The 26,242-nt window shown below is 45.8% G+C and overlaps 1 protein-coding gene and 1 long non-coding RNA gene across 5 annotated transcripts in view; both read left to right on the top strand.

Annotated features, from left to right (window-relative positions):
- The first annotated feature begins 5,447 nt into the window (after positions 1-5,447).
- On the top strand, positions 5,448-16,563 carry LOC135313209 (uncharacterized). Of its 2 annotated transcripts, XR_010372846.1 has the most exons (4): positions 5,448-8,275; positions 9,362-11,941; positions 12,036-12,200; positions 12,964-16,563. It is a non-coding gene; the product is annotated as an uncharacterized LOC135313209 (long non-coding RNA). The 2 variants fall into 2 exon arrangements; XR_010372845.1 differs by having other exon boundaries at positions 12,036-16,563.
- Positions 16,564-20,545: 3,982 nt separating this feature from the next.
- Positions 20,546-26,242, top strand: part of ADAMTS3 (ADAM metallopeptidase with thrombospondin type 1 motif 3) — a 130,784-nt gene continuing 125,087 nt past the window's right edge. The window contains exons 1-3 of one of the 3 annotated variants that reach the window (XM_064450731.1): positions 20,546-20,879; positions 22,262-22,323; positions 26,124-26,151. In XM_064450731.1, coding sequence (XP_064306801.1) covers positions 22,300-22,323; positions 26,124-26,151 — 52 coding nt within the window. In that variant the 5' untranslated portion in view covers positions 20,546-20,879; positions 22,262-22,299. Of the gene's footprint in view, positions 20,880-22,261; positions 22,324-24,893; positions 25,245-26,123; positions 26,152-26,242 lie in introns of those variants that run through there. The other 2 variants (XM_064450730.1, XM_064450732.1) reach the window with 2 other exon arrangements.

The following is a 26,242-nucleotide window of genomic DNA, read 5'->3' as shown; positions in this document are numbered from 1 at the left end:
AATGAAGTGTACTTAATTCCAATAAAGTTAGGCTCTGATTTTTTAAGCTTTCCTAAGTCAGTGCCGTCCCCATAAGTTTGTATGCATCCCTTCAAAAGCCTGATGCAAGCCAGGAAACCCTAGCCTTGTGTCAGATCTTCCTGAAGGATGCCTGCCTTGAGTCAGCGTAAGGGTCGTGCTGTGGCAGCAGCGTAAACTGGCAACATCAACATTCAAGAAGGCCCTACCAAGACTCCCTTGTTCGACTGCCACAGCCATTAGCTACTTCTCAAAAAACAGTGTGTTCAACTCAGGATTTTCGTAAGTCACAGTCTTGGCACCAAATATGTTGTGGAAAAATCTCATTTCATAGATTGGAGTGCACCCAACATTGTGATTATACCTAGAGTATCCGACACATCCTATTTCAAAGTGCAGAGCATATTATAGTGCATATCGGTGAAGAACCAGCAGGCCAGCTTTGCTCTTAAGTGATGAAAACTCATTTCCTGGAAAGGTAGCTGTAAATTTTCTCAGAACTTTAAGCAGTGGAATATTAAAACGTATCACCTCTGGATATGCAGGTTCATATTTGCATTTTTGTTTCAACTCCTTCGTATAGAATCACTTAGGTTGGACAAGATTGTAATCCTAAAATAGGATTTAATTCGAAGCAAGAATTTTAACCAGTATTGAAACTGAAAAAAATAGCCGACTTCTTTTTAAAAATGATTTGATCAGTTTGGAGCCCCAGTTGAATTAGGAAAGCCCTAGGACAGGATTTAAAATCAGTAAGACTTCATTGGGTGCTCTTTCCATATTTTTAGAAAAAATGCAGGATAGTTAATAGTACTCATCTTGCTTTCTCTCATCTAGAGAGCTGATGGAGGAGTGCCCTTTTCCTTTCAGTGCAGGCAGATCAGTCCTGAAACACCTAGGCAGGAGCAGAGCAAGGACTGTCAGCGTTTCCCCAGATCCAGTCCCCTCCTGCGTTCCTCCTGCTGCCTATTTCCTACACCCACCTCTGGGGAGCGCAGGGCGGTTGGAAATTCTGCCTTTTCCTCTGCACTCTTGAAGTAATCACAAAACAGGGTCAGGAGCTGAAATTGGTAAGGAACAATGAGCAGCTTAATGACAGGGCATTGTAAAATGGAGGAAAAATATTTAAAAGCCTGTGATCTGAGAAAAATAGAGAACTAACAGAGATTTACTGAGTCATGAATCAACATCCCCTACTTGAAGTTACAGGGAGCTTGCTAGACTTGAAGAAGCAAACACCTTTAACCTGCCATTAAAGGAAGCACAGGCATATAAGCTATTGCTTTTACACATAGGGATTTTGATCCTGTGCTGACATTTAAGCTTCCAGTCTAGGACCATTGCTCGCCCGAGTTCTGTCTGCAGCAGCCTATGTCGTACTTCATACCGTTGTGGATGCTGGATTTGGCAGTATGTTTGCAGGTCTAGCTCGGCTCTTCCAGGTCTTGCACGTGTCAGCTGCTAGGCACAAATCTGGAATTCTGTTGACTTTGTTTGATCTCCGAATCAACATTATGTCTTTAAGGCAGCATCTTTTAAGATTATTAATAGTTAAATAATTTATTTTTCTCGCTTCCTGCTTTTACACATTGAATTCAAATGATTTGTACCGAATGGGGTTAGGCCTGCCCTTGCAGAGCACTCAAGAAGCTGCAAAAATGAAAGCACTTACGGGATTATATATATTTCAGGTTCTTCATGTGCTGAAGTTTTTTACTGTAGCATGGGACTTCATAGATTCCCAAGGAAAACTTGTGACAAGTATTTTAGGGGTAATCTGGTTTATCTACATCTCTGTGAGTACTTCTAGCATTTAACCCAGAATTATTAGTCACTGTGTACCTGTGTAGTCAAGACTCAATCTCTGTAGTTTTCAATTAGGAGCTGTTCTTGTGCATGTGATGAGATTGTTTCAAAGAAATATAAGCGTTTAGCTGAAATTTATCATAGAAGTGTTAAACATGTCTCCCAAGACTCTCAGAAGTGACTTATGATTTTAGATGCCTATTTTGAAACACAGTGTATAGTCAAGAGCTTGGTTTTAAGCTTTCTTTCGTGTGCCCCAAACTGTAATTATGAATAATCATTTAAATTTATCACTCCAGAAAGGAGGCCTTCCTTCTGGGCACCTGTACGCATTCCATTAGCGAACACATTATCCTGTCGTCATCTGAACCTCAGGTGAAGTTCTTCAAGCCGGCGTTCTGAGGAGTGGAGTTAAATTCCTCTTGCTGTGGGAGGCTCCAGAACAACGCCAGCTCTGCGCTCCAGTCGCGCAGTTACTGCGTGAATTATGGCAAAGTCCAGAAGAATCTGCTGATGTGTCCTGTGTGGGCACTGTCCGCTGAGGGGTTCACCCTCAAAATCGCCGCCTCGCCACCTGTGTAAGCCAGCACATTTTGATTTGTCCATCAGAAACGATCCCTTTAAAAAAATGGAGTCTGTTTGGAAAGGCCATCTCCTGCCACGGAGTGGGGTAAAAATGCTGCTTTCTGACTGCCAGCATTTCAAGGTTTCAGCTCAGCCTTTTTTTACAAAGCTAACCTTCACTGCTGTCTAATAAAGTGAAATAAGAGTGAAAAGTTCAAATATTAGACTTTCCTGTGGAGCTGGTTTCATGGTAGCCTGACAGCCAACATCAACAGCATGACAGTACGGGGTTCGTGTTTCTGTCTAGTCTGTGGTGGCCTGCTGAGATGGCATATGCCTGGGAGCGAATAAAAACCCTCATGGGAAAACGGAGCATGTACCTCACGGAGACCACTAGCTCAGTGACTGGATGGGATTTTTCTTTTCCTCCTCAGTATCTCAGAGGAGGTGTCATTTATATGTCTGCATGGGGGAAGAATGGGAGAGCCCATCATGGCACCAAAAGAAAAGTATTTTGATTTGTTTGAATAGCTACAGAAACCTCAGTCTTGGATCCTAAATTCACTTCTCGGTCAGATTCAGGCGATTGCCCTGAAACCCAGAGCCGGTTGGGAGAACTGAGAACAGAAGCTCACGCAGGTAGTGCCGGTGAGGGAGCAGCCTTTGTTGTTGTTAAGGTTGTGCATACGTGTGTTGAGGCAATAATAAAACCTAATTATTTTACCTCTTAAAAGGCATAGATTTCTGCCCTGGAAAAGCAAGTAAATTGGATACATTGGAGCTGGCAAAATTGCATGTGGCTTGGCTTTGCTATCTGGAGGAGAAGAAACTCAAATCAAGATTTCGGAATAGAGGGGGAAAAAAACCCTCAACAGGGAGAAATCGTTGTAGCAGCAGTCAATTAGAAAGCGTCCACGGGGCCTTTTTACCTGTTTGCTGTTTGGTTTTTGGTTGGTTGGGTTTTTTTAAAGTGAGATTAACTACATTTTCAGTGCGTCTGCTAAAAGTGGTATGTGTTATTCCAAGGGAGGAAAGTATCGGGACAAGCACCTTCTGAAGATCAATGAGAAACTGCAAGCTGGCCAACTTTTTAAAGTGTTTGACTCCAGTGCTTGCATTATTTATGGCTATTGTCTTTTTCATAAGCAAGATTTGGCCTCATTGCATGTGCTGTGGGAATGTAGAAAGACCCCAAACCCGTGCACATAGTGCATGAAGATAATTGTGCGTGTCTTTTATCAACAGAACCTAATGCACAGGTTTTGTGAAAATGATAGTTAAGGGGAGAAGCTTGTCCTTGCTTTTTGTTAGGTGTGAAATGCAGAAGAAACGTGAAGGAATGCAAATCCATGGGCATCGTTCTGAGGAGGCACCTGTGGGGTATGAGAGGCGGATCTGTAGAGTCGTTCCTGTTCATCAGCCTTCTCCTCCGGCAGTGATGAGCTAAATTAAGTGGACAGTGATTTCTCTTATTTGGCTACATAGACAAAACATAACTGTTCCAGAGCAAAGCAGGCAGATACCTCACTTGGCAGCAGACACACTTCTTTTTCAGCTCCCTCCTGAGATTTTCCTTTAAGCAACTAAAAGCAAAAATCCAAAGGTTAGATTTCGTTACAGGTGATCAGTAATTCAGCTATTTTCTTGATCATTTTGGAGAAAAAGATTCTGTTTCTTGCAAGGAAGATAAATCACTTTTATTTAAAAAATCAAGATCGTGGTTTTCTAAACTCCCCTTATAAACCTACACTGTACGGTCAGGGCATAGAGTGAGGGGGGAGGATGTAATCAGTAATTACTGAAGTAAGTTTAAAATTACCTGTGTGCTCCTGAACCCAGTTAGAGGGTTTCCAAAGGCTGCATCTGGATCTACATTAAGCAACCACACCAGTTTTAGTTCAGTGATTTCTTTTCCTTGAAGGAGGTTGTTCTTGGGCTCAGAAAAAGGTTATAACTATATCCGTAAGTGAAAAATAAAAAGAGAGATTGATGTGTATGTTAAAAATCAGGCTGCAGTAAGATTTCAGTGTGGTGTTTACCTCGAAGCATCCTCCTTATCAGTGAGGTGCAGCCATATGCTGGAAGATAGGCCCAGGAATCATAACCGCAGGAAAATTTGGCTCACCAGTTGTGCTGTCCGTGAAGTTATCATTGAATGTGTCGTTCTGTGAGCACCACAAGCCATATCTCTAATGGATTTGTGTCTCCCTGGTGACTGGCTTTGGAGGCGAAGGTGACAATGCTTGAATTGAGGCTTTTGCAGCGGATATGGCATTTTCAGGACTTCTTTCCCTGTGAGGCTGGTGTTGCAGCTTTTCTTCTAGGTCACTTGGACAGTGTTCTTTATCTCTGCCTATATTGCGGAATTTGCACGAACCTGGTCATCTCGGAGATCTCTACCCGTTGGACAAATTCTGTGAAAATTGGACAGCGGGACCAAAGCTTAAGGAAGCACGTATGTATACACAGTGGTAAAAGAAGTCTTGTTTCTGTAGTAAGTTAGCAAAAAATATGTTTGCTCTTTTCAATCGTTGAGCTTCCATTTAATCAATTTTCAAGAGGTCTTAGTAGCCTGTGTGTTGATTTCTAATAACAGAATGCTGCTTCTGCATGATGTGAGTCTGCCCTGATAACTCCAATGAAAAAGAAGAAAAAAATATCTAGAAAACTATTTTGTGTGTCTGTGTTGTCTCTGATTTAATGCCCCTACAGGAGCCCACATGAATGTGAAATACAGTGGAAAAGAGGACCAGGAAAAGGAATGAAGAATTAATGTTGGCAATGGCGTATGGAAAGAGATTAATAGGAATGCAAAAACAGCCACCCTTAATGTGAGACAGAGACCTCTCCAATTCAAAATAATGAACAGAAGCGAGTTTCCCCCTTAAAAGATGTTGAAGGCAAAAATTGTTAACTTAGACAAATACTGGAGCTGTGGCGTTTCAGTACATATGTTTTGAAGTTTTCCAGTCACTGGGAGATATTGGAAAAACATTTTCCTAGATATTAATATTGTCCTTGTTGTAAAATGTAGTCCTAGGCCAAGTATCCATTTTAGAGAACTCTAGCAAGTCTATTTTTATTAAAAAGCCAAACAAACAAACACCTTCTTTCTATTAATGGCAGATGGTAGGCAAAACGTGAATCTGCAAGAATAGGAGCGCCCCGGGATCTGCTGTTATAGTTGCAGAAAAATGGACCTTGGGTTGTACTCTAACTGGCAGGAAAGCTACTTAGTTCAAAAAGAGATCTTTTTAATAAGAAGTGAAAGGCTGCTTATCTTATCAGTAAGAACAAGAAGGCCAAGAGTCCTTTAATAAGGAGCTGTACCGATCAGCAGAAGGTTTTCCAGATGTGTTAGCTTGGGCTCTGTCTTTTTTAACTGTCTAAGAAGTCTCCTTTCCTACCGTACTTCTTTTAATGCAGGGCCTCTTTTCCTTTTCCTTTTCTTTCGTCTTGCTGCAACAACATCCTTTACTGACCTTTTTTCTAGGGCCCTTTGATGTACTGACCCCTCGGTGAGGTCAGATACCCGCCTGGTTGCAATCCATTGTTTTCTAAGGAACTGCCCTAGTTTATGCTAACTGAGGATCTGTCCTTCTCCTAGATCATTGTATAAAAAACGTGAATCCTTTGGTCTAGGTAGAGTAGAATTAATCTAAATAACTACACTGATATTTGGAAAAGTAGTCTGAAATAGAGCAGTATGCAACTGATGAGTTGCTGACTCATGCGGGGTGGGCAGTCAGAGTTATCGCGGGCCAGCTGGATGCAAGCAAAAGTGCAGATGGAGAACATCAGTGAAAGCTGAGATGAAAAAAATGCGAGGATGCTGGGCTGGGACAAGAGAAGGACTGTGAATGATATTATAGCACAAATAAAAATGAGAATAAAACTTCACTGCGCTGTCAGCACTTAAAAGCAATCGAGAGAGCTAAGTCTAAGTCCAGGGAAGTTAACAGCCCCCTGTTGCCGGCTACAGTCTTTGGACCGGGCCCGCCAAGTGGACTCAGTTTTTGCTTCCAAAGACTATGTAGAAAGGCAGCTCTTATCCTTCAGCTATTTTAGAGCCTATTTTGGGCAAAAAGACAAATATTTCATTGGACAAATGTGATTGTCAGTCCAGAATATTTCAGGATATTTTCAATGCTGGCTTCTTTTTTTCACTGCAGCTGGTTGAAAGGATAGTGTTTCTGCACGCTGTCACAGGGCTGGCGTTTGGGCTTGGGTTTTTTATGTTCACCACTTACCTTGATGCCAAACCATAACTTGGTTTCTTTGGGTTTGGACGGGCAGCCGAGTCATTTGCTGCAGTTGAACAGAGTATCTGTGTATAATGCAGGTGGAGGCTGAACACGTCCAAACAAGCAGGCCAGTCAAATCCTCAGTGCAAGGGAAGGAACCACGGAGCTCTCTTCTGAAACAGTCAGATATATTTGCCTACTGGAAGATTTGAACAGGGAGAGGAAAATCAGTGCTCTTAAGAAGTGGGGAGTGGGGTGCGTTTCCAGGAAGATGTAAGGTAGAATTTAATTTTACACGGAGCCTCCCATACTTGAGGTGTTCAGCAAAGTGTTTTATATAGCAATGTGTTAAATATAGAAGGGTGACTCAGTAGGCAAAACAGAGCAACCACTAAATCCGTTCACACGTATAACGTTGGACAGTAAATGAAGGGCTTCAGCAGTAGCAGGGCTGTGAGTCCTGACCTCCAGCAGCTCCTGCTGGGGTGCTTTTAAGGCGTCGCTGTTTATCGCTTTCCGCTCTGCCCCTTATCAGAGGGGAACAGCTCACTTCTGGCAAAGATGGCTGAGGAAGGTAACTTCTAAATCATCCCCACGTGCCGAGCCAGAGCTTCTGACTGTAGGAGCCGTGTGGTACCTAAGAACCGAAACATTAAGAAAAGACATCAGCTCCTTTTGGAGGGAAGCAGCTGCAACACGGGCCAGTCAGGTTATGCACAAGCTGCGATGTTGTTGTTGTGGGGTTAGTTCCAGCCTGTGTCTCGTTAAACAGCTTGCATTGCTGCATCCTTGGTAAAACAGCCAAAACGTGAAGAGGCAGAGTTGGTAAATAAAAAACTGTTTAGCCTCAAGAGAAGGCTCTGAGGGGATCTTACCAACGTACATAAATATCTGAAGCGAGGGTGCAAAGCAGATGGAGCCAGGCTCTTTTCGGTGGCACCCAGTGACAGGACCAGTGGCGGCAGGTGCAAACTGAAACACAGGAGTCCCTCTTGAACATCAGGAAATGCATTTTTTCTTTGAGGGTGACTGACCGCGGAACAGGTTCTGCAGAGAGGTTGTGGAGTCCCCCACCTTGGAGACAGTCAAAAGCTGTCTGGGCATGGTCCTGGGCAACAGGAGGCTCTAGGTGGCCCTGCTTGGGGGGCGGGCACGGTGGACAAGATGACCTCTAGAGGTCCCTTCCAATCCCAACCCTTCTGCGATTCTTCTGATGGCCACGTTTTGTTAAACTTAAATCTGTTAACAAGGAGACTGTAATGTCTTTCTTGGATTTGGTTGAAATTGGAGTCAGGAAGCAGTAACTGGGTCTACTGCTTATCGTTTTCACAAAGCTGATGTACTTTCTTTTCCTATCATCTTAAGGATTGGTGCTCTTCTCCAGCCCCAGAAAGGTACCATCAGTGTTGTACAAGCCCACTGACACAGAGCAGCCACTTGAGAGGAAAGAAACGTCTGCCTTGAGATGCGTATGAGGATTTCCTTGTTCTCATTCCCTGACCCCTTAAACTACAGGTTTCTGCTTTCTCAGTTGTGCAGAGTGCAAAGCTGATGCTTGTGGGGGTATTTAATTACATACGAAAAGGAAAGAGAGCCTGGGGAAGGACACTCATTCAATCTATGCTGTTCTCCTTGCTAACAAGGTAAAATTAACAGTCCCGTTACAATTTACCTCTAGGATTCAAAAGACGTGAGAGACAATTGCAAATTCACAAAGTATGCTCCTCATTATACACTTGGTTCCTGTAAGAAAACAGAGAAAACGCACGGATGAAAATGAGGAAATGCGGTGGGAGAGTGTGCTCTGAACTGGGCCGGGGGCGGGCCGGTGGCTTCACTTGCCCCAGTTCTTGCTGTGACAGCTGAGAACCTGGCTGGTGTGTGTGGGAGTGGAGAAGGAAGGGGAAGGAGGCTACGCTTTCCTTCCAGGCTTATGCAAAACCACTTAAAACTTCAGGCAGAGCCCAAGAAATGGCGATTTAGCCAGCATTGAGGGAGGGATCCTGGCCTGCGCCTGCCTGTGCCTGAGGTTGGGTGCAATGGGCGTTGCGTATTCAGTGAGCAGCTGTGCACAAAGCTGTCTGCTGATTTTGTACTCTTCATGCGTATGGAACCCACAATTTCATTATCTGTTATTCAGCCAGTTCTCAACACTAATATCTGGGCAATCTTCTCGAAGAGCTAGTGTCTAGGGTAACTCTGGAGGTGTTTGCTTCTTGTATTTTCAGTGATCAGCTGAGCAAGTAGCAGCTTTTGTGTGGGCATGTGACAAATTTGCACATGTGCCATTTTTTTATGCTAGTAAAAATTGTATATCAAACAGACATTCACGGGATCAATTTGCTACACAGGCAGTGGCTGAGGAGGCTGTGTGTGCAGCTGCAAGCTTGTCTGCGCGTAACAAGTTTTTTGAACGTTTGTCTCTTCATATCTGTGCAGAATCCGGTTTATGTGAAATGAAATGTTGTCCTGCACCGCTTGTTGGTAGTAACGAGAACTACACAAAATACTCACAATTAAACCACAGACCGTATATACTTCATTCAGATTTCATTATGGTCTCAATTTAGGAAAGCTTTTCTAGAAACTCGGTCTGATACTTGAAAACCTTTAAAATTACCTGAGCTGATGAGCGGTTTTGCTGTTTAAATCGTATGAAATACATAGCTTTATAGAGTTGTAAAGAAAAATAGATAAAATCCTGCGCTTCTTATTATATTTGTCTTCAGGTGTCAGATTCAGTAAAACCTGAGATTGAAAGGAAACTCGGGGCGTGCCAGCCCGTGTGGATCACCACCAAAAGTCATTTGTGCATGACTTCTGCACACTGTAGCAATCTGTAAGGCACGAGGGGCTGCTTAGTAGTCTGTTTCCCTGGACTCCTGTAAGAAGAAATTCCTTGTTTGTCTAGAAGGGAATGCTGATACTGTGGTCACAGAATTGCCTGCAAGGTATTGCAGAGATTCCTGAGCTAGTCTGAAGCTGGATAACTGCGATTCCGTGAGCAGTCTAGGCGTCGCAGTCTGAACCTCAGCTAGACTAATTTATCTAGTCTTTACATTGCTACAGCTGGACTTCTAGCTAAAACTGAGTTAACATGAAGGTACCTTGGATGCAGTGCTGCATTGCATTCATTCCTGTGCATTGAAAAGAGGAGGCATCTTCCCAGTTGAGGAGGAGTACTCACGAGGCTTAGAAACAGTAACTTAGCATTTGCAAAAGACAAGAAGTCCTTGTACTGCGAAAGATAAAAGAGGAGTTACTAGAACATGCTACTGCTAGCCCAAAGGGTTTGAGAAGCGAGCTAAAAATGACTGAGAATCACCAAGAAGTACTGAGATTTCCAGTCATATCTCAGTATTCGGTGTGTTTGCTTTTTAGGCTTTCCACTTATAAGGTTTAAAAACTCAAGTTGTAACACGTGAGTCTGAAATTCAGGAAGTCTTTAGATTTTTGTCTAAGGAAAGTTGAAAGTCTGTGTGCCTGTGCTTCATCTAGGGCAATTAGAAACACCGTGTCCTATGAGACTTGCCAATACTGAGGATGGCTGAAAGGCACTTTATTTGCTGTTTGGTACATGTCAGGGAAGATTTACAGCAACTGCACCTGTCTTATTTCCAATAAAGATCGCTGCACTGATGGAGAGTGAAAAGGATGCATCGGGTAGCAGTGCTCTGTCCCTCAGAATGGGTGACTTCTCTTGCTTTTCCTGCTGAGAGAGTATCTAACCTTGCCTCCTACTAGAAGTAGTCAAATATTTATGTCTTTTGCTTCCTCCTTCACGTACCTGCCTGTCTGTAACCCCTAGCTCCTTGCTCCTTGTTCCATTACCTCCTGTCTTTCTTTGCAGTGCCCCTGCTTGGCTACTCTTAAACCTGCTCCTGCAGCTGGAGCTGGACAATGTCGTTCAGCAAAGTTTGCTCTGATGCTCTTACGTTGGAAGACCAAGAGTGAAGGGCTCACCTATTTGGCTGATGTATCTTAATCAGTGGTTTGTGTAAGTAATAAGTGAAAAGGATCAGCCAATGTCCTGGTGCTGGTAGAATTAATTTTCCACATCTGGCTACAACAGGTGGGGGAAGCAACAGTGAAACATGATTTCTAATTTTTACAGTATTTTTGTGCCGGGGACTCTGTCTAGGTCTGTAATTTGTGTCTGATTTGTAAGCCCATCCCCTGCCCTTGCCAGGTTTACGAGTTAGTTTTATTTCTGTTTGAATGAATGGAAACACAGCAAAGATGAAAAACTATTCCCCTAAATGAAGACGACTGTTGAGAGACCTTAAGTGTTTGTTAGTTCACTGCAGCAGCATTTGTTGCACTTTGAATGTGGAACCAGCGAGCTGTAAGCTGGCACTTAAACGTTGCCCAGCAGACTGAATTCCCTCTTTCTCCTGTGCTGAATTCAAAGATCCAGCTGGGCATAGAATGAAACCTCTGAAAAGACCGTGGTATCGAGTGTCTCTTCCAACAAAGCAGCAAGGGAGCGAATAGCCAATTAACAGAATAAGGATCATCTTGCATGTTTCGTGCTACCTGGCACTCTAGAAGAATTATTAGATCAGAACTTTCCTAAGGCATTTCATATTGAATGGTATTCACCATTCAAAGGGTAATCAAAGGCTAAGCCCTTCTCCTCCTCTGAGATTTTAAATATATTTTTTTCTTTGCTGCAGTTCTCTGCTGATAAGAATCCAAGTTTACAAATTCTAGTTGTTTGGATATTTTAATGAAGGGCATTGTGCTATTGCTCAGGATCTGACAAGGGAAAGCTGGGTGAATGATGATGGCAGCGAGTGAAACAAAGGGGTGGTAGCAGTCGCCGGTATTTTAAATTTGTCTTGAATTTCCTTAGACAGTTAACTTGCCCATTAGAGGCTGAATGCTACACTCGAGTTTTGGACCTCCTCCTGTAACTTGTCCTGAAGTCAAAACCTGTTCTGCTGAATGGGGCGCTGGGGGGAAGCTGAAGGCAGGCTCTGGGAAAGATAAGAATTCAAAGTCAAGTTGGAAAAACTGTCAGGTACGGAATATGCTTTAATCATCCTTGCTTCATTAACACTTAAAGCCCATTAAAACCAGCAGAATGCTTGGGCCCCTCATGAGCTCATGGTTATTCACGTTCCTCCACAACTTGTGAATTCATTGGCTCAACTCAGCTGAATCTGGTAAATGAGCACAGGTATCAGAGGAAATGAATTTCCTACAAACAACATGCGTGGTGTGAGTTCGCACGTTTCCACCCACAACTTGAGAAAGAGCCTTTTTGCGTTTCCAACCAAAGGAGAAGCTGCCGTCGGAGCTCAGCGGTAAGCACGCGATAGGAACCTGCAGGAGATGAGGCTCGATTAGTTCCAGTGCTCGGGCAGTCGCGTTACTTCCCTTCTTTCCTGCTTTTCTCAGGCTCCCTCAGCAGAGTGGAGAAATAAGAAGATCCGAAGACAGCAAAGTTCTGAGGCTAGAGCTACACGGAAAAATGAGGTCTCCTGTTTCTACTTAGTGTAGTAGCTCTCTGAATTTAAACTCAGCTTAAACGCGACTGCTAGGAAGAAAGGCAGATAAGGCCTAGTAAGTTATAAGCCTAATGTACCAGTCTTTGGCATCAGGTGAAAATGGCGTACTGTTTGGAAATTGCAAAACGTACTGTGGTTTCGTTTGTGAAATATGTAAAATCTGAATGGGTTTTGTGGAGAAATGCTCATGTGGTAAGGGGTTAGGATCCAGAGAGACTTTTGTGTATTAGTTCGTGATGGGTATGTGTTTGCTTTTCATCACCTGGCATTCCCCTGAGGAGTAAGTGTCCCTGGTTTGTAATGATTTCCTGCTGTCTGAGTACTGTTTGTGAAACAAAGATGGGAAGGCGAGCGACTGATATCCCTTAATTATGCTGCTATTGACAGCGTGAGGTCCTATTAGGAATTACATTGGGCATGAGTAAACCTGGGAGCTTTCTTAGCCTTCAGATGCTTTGCCTTTTTCAACTGTTTTTAAAACTAAGTGCTGTAAATTGCTTACTGTAACTGGGCACCAGTGAAACCATCCAGTCTGGATAAAGATGTGCAAACCAAAGACATTGAGTAAATAACTACATTTTAAAAGTATTTTTCCATATAGTTATCATACAAAAGTGAAACTGCTGTGCTTTAAAAACCCAGAAGGAGGGGGGAGAAAACCCAACTTGCATAAGTCTGCATATAGCACTTCTCTTATTTGGAAAGGGTGCCTCAGGATGTATTTGTACTACCTGACTATAGGCACAGAGCTGCTTTTATGAGATCTAAATTTGATGGTGAAGCTGTACTGGAGTTCATGGCCCCTACTTTTCCCTCAGGCACTCGTTTTCCCCTTGAGCTGTGCTGGAAAACCTGTGGGTAATCTGCACTTCCAAATCGGTGACAGGATTGATCTGGGCTGAACATAATCTTCACAGAAAAAAAAAGATAAGTGGAGGAGTTAGAAGGGTCTGCCTTCTCCCTCCAGATGACTCTGAGCTGAATGTCTGCCCGGTATGAGTTCAGGGCAGTGCTGCTGCAGCGAGGGATTTTAGTAGAGAGTAACTTTTCACCATTGAAACTCAGTGCTTAGCTTTTAAAATTTATTTTAAAATGTTGTATGCAATTATGCGTGTCCATTGTGTTTTATGTGATAAACAGCGATGGGCTTGACTAACAGAAAAGGAACAATAAGCCACAAAGAGGCGCTCTGTTTATACGTGTTTTCCCGTATGTTTGCATGCGTGTATATCTATGCGTATCTGTGTGTAACTACACTACTAACTTGAGGTGAATTTTCAGATATTATCCTGCCATTTGTTGCAAACAGACTGGAATATAAATGAAATCAGCCCTGAACAGTCCTTAACGAAGACCCTATTTAGTATTCTAATCCTTTTTAAAATGCAGATAAGAACATTCAGCCGTCCTGTGCTGTCCTGGGGACTTCTGGGCAAGCATGAGAGGGAGAAAATACTGCTGTTGCAGGCCTTGTGCGATAGCATAGTGCTGCAGAATGCTGAGGTGATGACAAACTCCGTCACACGCGTGAGCTGAAGCTGGCAGAGTAGCCTGCTCTAAGTTCACCGGGGCTGATCTACTTGAAGCTGGCCTTATGCATCCCCATTGCAGCCCCCTCTGCCAGAGGTCTCCCCTTCCGCCCTCCTCTTCGGTGCATGGGGTTGGAAGATGCTGCTGCTTCTCCTTGCATTAAAAGCTGCCTAAAGTTGAGCAGAAATATGGGCTTCTAAGCTAGGGAGCGTGCTTTGCACGTGAGCTGCTGCCTGAGCGCGGCACTCCCGCCGGAGAGGGGGTGTTCCTGCGGGTGGGTTCGTGCAAAGGCTGTTTTGAAACCACTGCTCTCTTTTTCCCACTCGCTGTTCAGCCTTTCCGCAGCCTGGCAGCTGGGAAAGCATTCTCGGTTAGACACTTGTTCCGTTTTTTAAATCTTCCTTGGCTATTGGCCACCCGCGGAGGCACGATACTGGGTTGGGCGGATGTTTGGTCTGATGTGTTCGGCCGTTCTCATGTTGCCATAGCCTTACCTGCCATTTCTGTGGGTGACTGCGTGGTGAATCGTATTGCCTTCACCTTGTCAGTTTCTTTTTCATGATACCGCTTTACAGACATGAGGTTCAGGAAACTGAATTTTGCAGGGAGCCCTGCTTTTCCTAGGAACCCAGAGTACATCTCCATTTCCTTTGAGCCTGGAATTTGCTCAGAACTCCTTGAGTGAAAAAGTATTCACTGGATAGAGGTTTGAAAGGAGAAGGCCAGTGATGAAGGAAGAGGTTTGTCTTCTAAAAAGCTGCTTCCCCCTCTCACTTGAGTGTTTCCTTGGCTTACATGCCGGTAAGAACAGCACAAGTCCTTTGCTTTAAATCTGTTCAGCCCTTGCTTATGACACACTTTATTGCTGCTTGGTCCGTGTTGGATTTACTCTTTCCTCTAGCCCATGTAAATTCATCAGCAACAGATTGCCGTGGTAGTTTCCCCTCATAAACAGTATACAAGTTACTGTTTCCTGTTACAAAAACCCTTCTTTTCCTTTTCCCAGAAACAGCGAGCAACTATGTTGAATGGATTTCTCTACAAGGTTACTTTACAGGTCAGGAGGTTAGCTTACTTTTGTCTTTTTACTTGAACTGTTTCCGAAGAAATCCTCTGTGTGTTCTCCTGAATTGTAAAGGCTGGTGAGAATGAGAAGCCTAAGTCATCCATTAATCCACAGGCAAAGTACTATTCAAGCAGCTGCAGTGAAAGCTCTCACATGCTGCCCTGGAAATAACCCCAGCCTTGACGTGGTAAGATGACCCCAGGTAAGGTCAGATGCTCACTTCTCATTTTCAGTTAAGCTTCTGGCTTTTAAACAGTACTTGGAGTTGTCCCTTGTGGTTGTGTTGATCTCTGAAAGCAGATGCATCTTCACAGGGAGAGAGCGGACAAGTGGAGTCCAGAGAGGCAGAGGTTTATCTGCTGAACGTTGCTGCTCTCTCATCTCAACTTAGTGTTGTTTTGGCTTAAATATTTAATGGCCATGACCCCATGTGAGAGCAGCAAGTGGCATCAGGATTTTAGCTTAAGCTGCTTTGCAGAGACAAGCACCTGTTTTAATTCCTTCTGGAAATGGAAGTGATTTGGAAGTGTCCCCACAAATTCAAGTCAAAGGGGTAACACTTGCCTGCTTGCATACTTTCCCATGAAGTGCGTGAATTTGAATGATCTGTGACACGGCGTAAGAGATTAAAGCTCATGGCTGGGATTTTCAGGAGGGCGTAAGAAAGCTGGATGTCTGTCCTGATGGCCTGAACACTAACTGAGTGTGGCACTTAAATGAGCCTTGGGTCAAACCTCTTTCAAGTTCTTTGAAAATCCTGCCTGTGCTAGCCTTCCATGTGCATTGGGGTCAATGTGCGGCGCAGAAGGCGAACCAGCCTGAGTTCAGTGGGTTTGTGCATAAGGCTGACTGTTTAGATAAAACACAAGGGATAGTGCTGGACTTAGACTGTGACTTCGCCATCTGGTCCAAGTAAGGACCAGTGCAGCATGTGCGCTGGCACAAAAGCAGCGATGATGCAAAAATCCACAAGTAGCAATTTTTTTCCCTATTACAGCCCACCTCTTTCTGGGGTGGTGGTGGGGGAATCGCAAAGCTCAACCAACAGTATAGCCAGTACTTCTGGCTTAATTCTGATATTACTACAAATAGACCATTAAGGTTTCTGGAAGTGGTAGATATGAACGCTCATTCCATACCTAAATAATGATGATTCCAAAAGAAAAAGTTTCAAAAAGAGCTGTCCCCACCCCCAGTTGAAAAGTAAAGCTCTCTAACATGTAAGTTAGCTGCACTTAAGCAGTCTTATCTAAGTATCTGTAGTAGCAACATCCAGGAAGTTCCAGCAGTGCTATAGCCTGCCTGTGGGGCTTTCTAAATAAGTGATCTCTTTCCAGCTTAGTCACATATGTTCCATACTGAAAATAGAGGCTTAATAATGTCTCCTGTCAATTAAAAGAGTTAAGAAGGAAGTGATTGCATAGGTGCATATATGCAGCACGTGCATATCCTGCAGTAATATTAGCATTTCAACTGTCTGGTTGCATGTAACTGTAAAGTTACTGAGGGTTCTCGTATGCCATCAGTATTTTCATAATTACTTACTTTTACCTGATGTTTCTAATTTATGCCTAGATAAGTCTGCTCGGAGTGGTCACATCTGCTAGCAGCTCTGGAAGCTTTCTTCTCGTTTTCGTTTTCATCCAGGAGTCGTTCTCTTACGTGAAATCTATTGAATAGGTCAGTATCCGTAAGATTTACCGAAAGCACTTTGTACCGTGGTTCTGGTACGTTTATTCATGTCAGATAACTTTCCTGCTTTCATCCAGAATTGGGGTTGTCCAGAAACAGCAGTGCTCAGCCTGCTCCTGCCATTGCATCTATAGTGACAGCTCCTTCATGGTGCACGCTCCTCACTGCAGAATCTCAGTTCAGCTTTTTACACTTGGTGTTGACTTAAGTGTATTGACTTTATTTGTGATATTTGAGTGAATGAAATGTTAATTCCATATTATCTTAATTATTCCTTCTGGGGAATCCCAGATCAAATATATGTAGCAGGTAAGCATAGTTTGCACTGACCTCTGTGAGATGGATGGCCCATCAGTCTGCAGCAACACGGCTCCCACATGTTGTGCGTGAGGAAGAAGTGGGTGGTTCTTTAATGGAGAGTAACCTAAAGCATTTAAAGCACCTGATGAGAAAGCTGGCCCTGCCCTAAGTATAGATTTACAGACTTTCCCGCTCGTCCGGGCGTCAGCTACGTGACACTGCCAGCACGCAGGGAGCGGACCGATGTCCGAGTTGCGTTAACGCTGAAAATGTGGTAGCCCTCCCAGAACTGCTCCCCATTCTGCTTTGGCTCTAGGTGAGTCATTTGCATGCTGAGTCTGCCTGGAGGTTAAAAGGGGGGGATGCATCCTTAAATTAGAGATGCCCATCCCAACTATGGGGGGGTCTTAATAGAAGAGAGTTAAAATTGACTTGGTGCTTAAAATAATCTAGCTTTCTTTTCACTTAGGAGAGAACCACCACAAAGGCGGTGCGCAGGGATCGCAGTTAGTCTACATTCCTAATAAAAGCCCAGTTTTCTCTTGGCTGGTTTTACGTCTTTCAGCTTAAGAGCATAACAGAAACAAGGCTACGTGTGCTGGAGGTTGAGCATCCGCTTATTCTTTCCTAGGTTGCAGCTGTAATGCCAGATGCATTTAATGCAAAGATAGCGGCATAGACTGTTTGCCTCTTTTCTTTATTGCCACTGACGTCATGTAATGCAAAGCTGTGTGTAGGGGGTGGGGAGCAGCCTGCAGCTTCCCATGGTCCCGGTTAACATGCCCTTTGAGCCACTGGCCGCTTACAGGAACAGTGCTGTCTCTTGGGTTCCAACTGCGGTCGTTATTAAAATGCTTACAAAAGGGGCTACTGGCAACCGTCCTCAAGTTGCTGGTTTTACCCTTGTGACATGGAATGACCTTTTGTAATAGAATCAAGGAAATGGAAGTAACAAAAACTACTGACATGATTGACTTGAAGAATTTTGTGAGGTAATCAGGAAACATCATAACCCCTTTGGAGTAGGCAGATTCAAACTGGAGCAGAATCAGACATTCTCATTGGCTTGCTTAAGGAACAGTCTTCCAACAGGATAGTATTGATTTGTACGTTTAATTTCTCATTTCTGTGGTGCAGTTTCAGTCTTTTCTCATTTTAGGGAGTCAGTCCAGGAGCGTTGATTTGCATCATGTTGAGAGGTAAGGGAATACTTAAGTATGCAACCTCCCTCCCTCCTAATGGGAACATCATTTTTGGGTTTTTTCAATGGCGGAAAAGGAATCAGTGTGCTGAAAAAATATGCATTTTCTCTCTCTGCAGTCACCCCCCTCCCCAGGAGTTTCTGCAAGAAAGTGACTAAAATGAAAGCACTTGTTACAAAGCAGAAGTGTCCAGCTGGTGAAGCCGACGGGAGGTGTACACCTGATAGGGTAAGGTGCTGCTGCAGTTCGTACTCCATTCTGTCTGATCTTACAGCTTTATGGGATTACTCATGAGTCCAGCTGAGGACTCATGATTCATGGAGGGCATTGCCTTTATGAGAAGGCTTTACAGTATCTTTGTTGTCAATCAACAGCTTGTCTAGGCGGCCAGAGGTTAAATTTACGTAGCCTGTGCTTTGGAGTAGGTTGATTCAAGGCAGACGTTACACCGATGTGCACCAATGATAAATAAAAAGCTGCAGAGAGCAAGAAGCTGCAGCCGGCAGCATGGGGTGTGAATAGCTGTCATCCTCACTGGGAACAAGTCTTTTGTTGATTGGTGGTGGCTAGGGGAGGGTCAGCCACGCATTCAGCACGGTGGTTTCGGCCGACCACAAACTTCTTCAAAAAAGGAGTTATTTGAAGGGTTTCCCTACAAACCTCCTGACTAGGAGGAGACTTGAAATTATGTGGTGTATCTCTGTTCTGTGACAGGTTGGCCGTTACACGAAAACCCCATCATTTCCCAGTGTAATTTTCCTCTACAGTAAGCTGACATGGATGGCACTGCTTTCCACAGAAGAATTCTTAGAGGGGGCTTCAGACCTTCTGGTACCTTCCTCTTCTCCGTCCCCTCTCTCCTGCTTATGACAAGTTTAATTTTACCAGCTAATATGTGAATTCATTCCCTGTTCTTTCCAGTAACTGTTTTATGTGCTATTTTTGTAAAATGCAACTGATCACCTTTGCATAAGAATGCTAGTGTTCTAGCATATTCACGGCTGTCTGGTCGGGCAGTACTTGGCTACAGAAGGAATGAATGTTTGCACCCAAAGGGTTATCTTAGGTCATGAGCAGCGCTGCAACATTTGTCACACTTCCATTACTTATGCCCTTCATTGGTTATGAAGTCCTGGGAATTAAATGTTAGTGCAATCCAGTTCCCTGGGCAGCTGCCCTAACAGAAAGGTGTACTTTGACAATTCCAGAAGTTCAAACATGCTGTCACGCTTTAGCTTACAATAAATGCTCCGGAAAGAACAGCCGCTCTGTGGTCATAATAGTTATAGCATCTCTCCTACTTTGCATAACTGGGAGGAGATTTCCATTTCAAAGAGAGTCCTGGGCAGCATTTTCTGCGTTACTTAAGTCCTCAGATTGAGTACTTCCTGGCGGAGGGTACTGTTCTGCCCAGACCGTGGAATATAAATGGGGAAATGGAAAGTAAAAAAAAAATCCCTGGCAAACATAATCCCTGGTTAAGACCTCTGAGTGCAGATTCCCAGAAGCCAATAATTGCTCTTTCTTTTGTCAGCGGAAAAAATCATTGAAGAGTGTGAGAGCAGCCACTTCTGTGTATCCAGCAGGTGCTCAGCCTCACCAGTTACCTACAGGTGTCTGTCTTCTGTCTGTGCATCCAAGGAGATTGCACAGCTCCCCGCTGTCCAGAAGGACGTACGTATAAAAGCGTAAATCCACAATGTTTACAACCAGCAAAACGCTCGCAACAACGAGCGTGGATAGCGCGCGACAGCGCCCATCCCTGCAGTGCACAGGTGTCATTCAAGTAAGTCTATCCCTCGCATAGAGGCAATTCTCTAGAATTTCAGGACGGAGCACGTGCCCGCCACGTGCTGGCCGTGCAGGATGAGAAGGATGTTCTCCGTCTGTATTTTCTTGTGAGGGCTTAAGGCAACCACGGGCATTGAAACGGGCCTTCGGTGCTGTCACAGTCTGTGCAGCGCGTTGGGGTCGCTGCCTCGGCAGTTCCAGGAACCTCTTGCAACACACGAACCGCTGATTTCTGTATCAGTACCGCAGGCCTTTACGAGCTTGGTCTTACTGGATCTTATTTTTAGAATGATTTATGGGTATTTCTTTATTCATTTCTTTTGAGGATTCAGAGTGGTTTTAATTGCATTTTATTTGGCACACATTGTTTCAAAATTAACCACCTTAAAATAGCAACGATTTTATGGAATGTATCTAGTATACACAAGCGCTGCCTCTTTCCATTACTTTTCATTTTTCATAACGTACTTTACAACTATAATTTTCATGTCTCGCATTTTTTTCTCCCGTTTCCTATGTCCCGTGGTTAAATCCTGACCGTAAATCTTAACGCTGCTTTGTTAAAAATAATAGGTCTACTATGCTTCTTCATTTAACAATCTGCTAGATTAATGGTGTCTTTAAAACAATTAAATATGGTTGTGTGGTTTAATATTCCCAGTTTTAATGCACCGTGAAGGAGAAACTATAGCCGTTTTCATTTATAGAGTGCCTGCATTTCCCGTGCTGTCTGGCAGTTCTTGTCTGACACCTTGGTACTGAAATCCCTCTCTTGCACCGCTGTGGTAAACGCACAAGGAGGGTAATATCAAAAAAATCTTCATGGGCAATTTTGGAAACGAAACGACAGATGTCATTGGATGGCAAGTAAGGCTGAGATTTTAAAGGTGGCATCTCGGCAAGAAAGGCCCTTGCAGGTTCGGAATGCCCGGCTCGCGTTGCCGTATGTCGGAGCCAGAGAGGAGGCCGCCTTTCGGACTGTCAGGGCGCTATTAATACGCCTGCGTGACCACAGTGCCAAGGTCTGGAGCTGGTGGTGGCGCCTTCGTTACCTGTGATGCTGACAAAATGCCCGGCGAGCAGGGGAGACGCTTCGGCTGCAGCTGAGACTCGGTGTGTGTGGACGGCTGTACAACGAGCAGTGCAGGAAGGGGTGGGTTTCCATTTAAGAACATAAAGTTTGGTTCTTGTACATCCAGGCTTTTTGGAGTTTGGGTGGTTTGGGTTTTCTTTCAGTAGTATGACTACAGCCCTTCAACTGAGAGGTCTTTGTGCGCGGCCTTTTTATTGTGTGCGCTCACAATGCCCGCTACAATGGGGCTCCGGTCCGTGAATGGGACCTCAGGCATTACTGAAATGCAAATAGTAACGAATTTTAAAAATGAGGCGCAGGCGTTCTTTTCAGCCGTATCCCGTGGTAAGAAACCAATTTATATTGCCTTAGGTTTAACGATCGCGCTGTAGGCCTCCTGCATCTCTAATTACTTGGAAAAAAGATATTTCTACTTTTCATTAAGCCAACAGTTAGCAGGCTGGAAACCTGACCGGGTCGTGTACGCGTACTCTGGTTTCACCGGAACAAGAGCTGGGTCTCCGGTCTCCCTGCCTCACGGAGGATCCTGCCCTTCAGTTGTATTCAGATCAGGGCACGCTTCATTGAGAAGGAGAACCTGAGGCCCAGTGTATCAATCATTAAAGGAAGTTAGGCTTTGACACCAAAGCAGAGCTGGTATCTGGAAGTAAATAGCAAACTGTGGTTTTAATGGTAAAGATTAAAAGAGCAAAAAAAAGGGAGGGGGGGAGGTGGAAAGCCCAAGCATGGTGTAAGGGATGTGCTCTTCAGTTTGTGGAAGTGGCAAGGAAAGTAAATTAATCACGAACTAGCTTATCTGGGCTGTCCTGTACCGCTTTCTGAGCCGGCCTGGATGATCTTTTCTTAAAGATAGATGTCCTCCGGGCTCCACTGCTACAGCCGTTCCATGAAAACAGGCAACCATCTGCAGGACGCTTATAAAATATTTCTAGTTTTCTAAAACAGGCACTCAAAGTGGCTATCTCTGCCATCTTATATAGGCAGTGTGGTTTGCCCCGGCTGGTTTTCAGTGATATGTCTGTTTTGGAAAGACAGAATTAATGCTTTCCAAACTGGCCGCTATTAAGAAAGGTCATCAAATGTAGACTGGCAGAGAATGGAGTGGATCAGAAACTCAGTAAATTCTAATGATATCTAAATATTGGGAAATGTCACTGAATATTAAAACAATATAAAACTGAATATTGAACCATGTGTGTGCGTACATGATCGGTGAAGACTGCGATTTGTCTAGACTGTAGATATTATTCCTGTACGTGAAGTTTACAAGTGCTCTTGTCAAAAAAATGTGAATATTTGAAAGCTTGTATTAAATAGTACTGCAAAAACTCCTGTTCAGTTAATTTCTCTTGGTTCCGTAGAGGGAATATTCTTCTTTAAAGTTTCTCAGTTTGAATTCTTGTTCCAGTTAAAACTTGCTTTGAATTTTTTCTGTGTTGCAGGCACTTCTGCTGTGAGAGAACGTGAGGCTTCAGAGACCATGTTCCAGAGCCTTTCTCATCAGGTAATCGTACATTTTACTCACAGCATTGAGTGTTTAACTCCCCTAAGTAATTATTCTTGCCATGCAAATAGTGTGGCAGCTTCACAGCCCAGAAGCTGGCCCTATGCAGGAGTTTTAGAGCTCAGTGCCTCTTTGCGTCAGGGCTTAGCCTCAGGTTCGTAAAATAGTTGTAGCTGTCGGTCTAGTGCATCAACAGAAACTGCACAGATGCAGAAAGCCTATTGGATGCGGTGTTAGCAAGAGTCATTTTTGAATTGCAAATACTTAACAGCTTTTTAATAGATACACATATATAGATATGTGTGCGTGCATATGTAAAAATATATATATACATATGTATATACATCAGACTTGAAATACGTACAAGAAAATCTATGATTTCTTTGACAATAGTATGTCCCAGCTTGGCTGTTAGAGGTGAGAAACCTCTTCGAACTTTCAAATACTGTCTTGAGTTATGTTTGTTACAGGTATGGTACTCAGCCTTGTTTCTTACAGCTGAGGAGGCGTCTAATTCTCACGCTTGTTTTTGCTCCCTTTTGATATTCCCCTCAAAGCTGTGTTCAGCAGTGCTCCGTGCTGCGCCCGGATGACAGGGGGCCATCAGAATGGCTTTTTCCACAGAGTTCCTGTGAGGAGCCGAGTGAATCGCTTGAACCAGCTCCTCCCGTTGCGGGGAGCCTGACCCTGTACGTTTGCAAAATTCTGGAGTGGAATCAGAAAGAGCCTGGCTTGGAAATTTGCTAGGTAAAACGGAAGGAAATTAAATTCAAATAGTGAATTGCACCTATAATAAGCCAGCATGAAGCACCAGAGGTTGTGCTGGTCCATCATTCCACCACAGAAAATGGATGGTTGGCAAAGCACACAGGTATGTCCTATTACGGAAAAGCCCACAAGGAAATCGAAGTTGTTGTTTTCAGGATTTGAATGATGTGCAATAAATAAGGTCTGAGGTCACCTAATGAACATCAGCGAGGGAAATAAAATGTGCAGTAGCTGCATGTTGTGAATGGTACCGGGTTTGTGCTCTGGGTGAGGGAAGAGCCCTGTGGGAGACGCGGCGTGCTGTCAATCAATACCGGTCGGCGTCTTCATTAACACACGGACAAAAGAAAGCTTAGGCTGGTATCCCGAGTTTGACAGTTCTGAATCGACAATTCTGACTCCGTGGCTTTGCAAACTTACTGTCCTCGACTTGCCTTGCGCTGTGTAATTATGTAGCTAGCAATTTACAGAGCCTCAGCCTTTCTGACTCCGGGCTTTCTAGAAAGAGGCTCTTGCGCAGTGGGCAAGTGCCCGCTGTTAGAGCCTGCTGAGTGCAACAGCCCGCTTGTATATTTTACGTACAGAAGTGGTCTTACGCTTGTAATAACAGAGACCTGTCCAGGCATTCCCGCTTTCTCAGAAAAAAAAAATCCTTTTCACGTAGATACAGTGGCTTCTGGCAGGCAGTTCAACTTGAAAGATGATTATAGTTAGGCTTCCACACGTTTATTCTGAAATGTTGCGTAGCAATGATCTGCTTGTCTGTGCTAGCTGGAGGCCAACAGAAAGTTATTGACGTGGGTCATGACGTATCCCATGAGCGGCGATCCAAAAGGTAGGCCAGAATGGCATGATTTAAAACTGGGATCCAGGCGTTCCCATATTAACCATCTCTCGTAACACTAGATAATCCTGACCCTAACAAAATTCAGTTCTTGCCTGGACTGTTTTATCTCTGGCTGCTAAAAGTGTTTGTGAATTGTTTTGTTTCCCCCTTGGGGATACCCCTGGAGGTATCTGTTACCAACTCGTCGTTGCACACCCTCAACTGCCTAACGTTTTCTAGGCAAATATAAGGGACCAAGAACATACAGAGCATGGTCCTCAAGATTTTTGTCTGTGGAAGGCCCTGTACGAGTGGATTTTGGTCCCTGTCCGGGCCAGGCAACATTGCCTGTTGCGCAGCGGGGATTTGGTTGCGGGCTGAGCCCCCAGCTGGGGGGAAGAGAAGCGGCATTGCGACCGGGCTGCAGTCCCGCCGGAGCCTCAAGGCCTCTGCAGCATCTGCTGCGCTGCCCTGGGTTGAGAGGTGATGCGGGAACCTGGGGCTCAGAGCTCTGGAGCTCTTCCCGGAGCTGCCACCACGGCGCGGAGGCGGAAGGGTGGGCAAGTTTTGTCTTCGGAGGTAGCCTGTGGATTAAAGCAAATGCATGGTCGGGCAGGAGGGTGACGAGGCGGGGAGCCTCGAGGGGCAAGTTGGGGAGCAGTGAGGGTGTAATAGGAAGGAGCCCCGAGCGGGGAGTTGGGCAGCACGGAGCATATAGTGGCGGGGAGTGGGGAGCCCTGAGCGTGCAGCGGAGAGCGCCGCGACGGGTCGCTCGGTGGACGAGAGCTTTTCTCAGCGTTGCGTGGGCGACGTTAGAAGTTTCCACGCCGACGCCCTCGCGGCCGGGCCGGGCCGGGCCGCCTAAGCCGAGCGCGGCCGGGCCGGGGGCGGCGGCGGCGGCCCCTGACGTCGGTGTGCCGGGCCGTGCCGAAGGCGGAGCCGCGCCCGGGGGCCGGTGCGGCTTTATTAGCGGCGCAGGTCGGGATGCGCGGCGCAGGCAGGGCGCAGGCAGCAGCAGGAGGCGGCGGCGCCGCGGTGACTCGCCGCCCCACCGCCGCCACCCGCACCCGGCCCGCCCGGCTGCCGCCGGCCCCGGGGCCCCGCCGCTAAGCCGGGGCGGGGGGGGGGGGCGGCCGCCACCCGCGCTCCCCACGGACGGCCCCGGGGGCTGGGGCGGCGGCGGCGGGAAGGACCGCCGGCGGAGGGGACAGCAGGAGCGCGGCGGGGCGGCGGTCCGCGGGCGGGCGGCCGGCTCGGGATGGTGCTCCTGCCCCTCTGGGTAGCGGCAGCCGCGCTCCTGGGGCTCCGCGCCGCGGCCGGCCGGCAGGTGAGTGCGGGGGGCCGGGACCCCCGCCCCGCTCCCCTCCCTTGCCCTCCTCTCCCGGGGCGCGGGGCAAGCCTGGCCGGCCCGCGGGGGTCTCTCCGCCAGCGGCCCCGGGGAGCTGCGCCCCCTTCCCCGCTCCCCCCGGGGCCGGTCCCAGCCAGGCGCCCCCGGCGGGACGAGCGGCCCCGCGCTGCGGATGAGCTTTTGACAGCTCGCAGGGGGCGGCTGCGGGGCGCTGCCCCCCGCCCGCTGCTGCTGCTCCCCGGAGCCTTGCGTCCCTTCCTCCGCTCCCCGCGCCGCCGGGCCCGCAGCATCCCGCAGGATGCCCGGGAGTTTCGGCTCCCCGTACCATCGCCCTGGCGAGACCTGGCGCCGGGCCGGGGCTGAGCTGGCGTTGGCGTGGGACTGCTGCCTCTGTGCCCGGGGACTCCGGTTGACTTTGCTGCTCCCTGGCACGGAGGCGAAGGGGAGCTGTCAGCGCTCCCCTTCCCCTCTCAATTTAAGGAGTGCCTCCGTACTGCCCTGCACCCGCATGCATCAGAACTCCTCGCCCTCATGGACCTTAAGGCCTTTTGTCCGCTGCCGAACTTAATTTTTGGCACGGCGTCACGATATGTGGAGTGGGTCATTCAGAATCAGGATTTCCTAGCAGCTCTATCTGTGTTAAGCTTACTCTGGGCACCGGCAGTATATTGGTGGGTGGGAACTGCTGTTTATTCAGTTAAGGAAAAACACCATCCCTGGAAACCAAAAGCAGAAACGTAAAAAACGGAGCAATACAGACCAAGTGATGTTTCAGCCTTTTAGAAGCACTGGGCTGTCACGCGTTGCATAGTAATTACACTCACAACTTTGTGCATGTGTTTCTTTTTTCTTCTGCAGGCTGGTAAAGAGCAACAGATCCAAATAGGTAAGTCTTTTTAACTACTATTGCTGCTATCAAAGCTGAAACGAAAGATGCAATCTCAACAAACTAGTTTATTTTCTGGAAAAATGATCTG

Source organism: Phalacrocorax carbo, chromosome 4 (assembly GCF_963921805.1).
Source record: "Phalacrocorax carbo chromosome 4, bPhaCar2.1, whole genome shotgun sequence".
Classification (NCBI taxonomy): domain Eukaryota; kingdom Metazoa; phylum Chordata; class Aves; order Suliformes; family Phalacrocoracidae; genus Phalacrocorax; species Phalacrocorax carbo.
The sequence above is the reverse complement of the archived record's forward strand: the minus strand, read 5'-3'. Positions and strand labels throughout refer to the sequence as shown.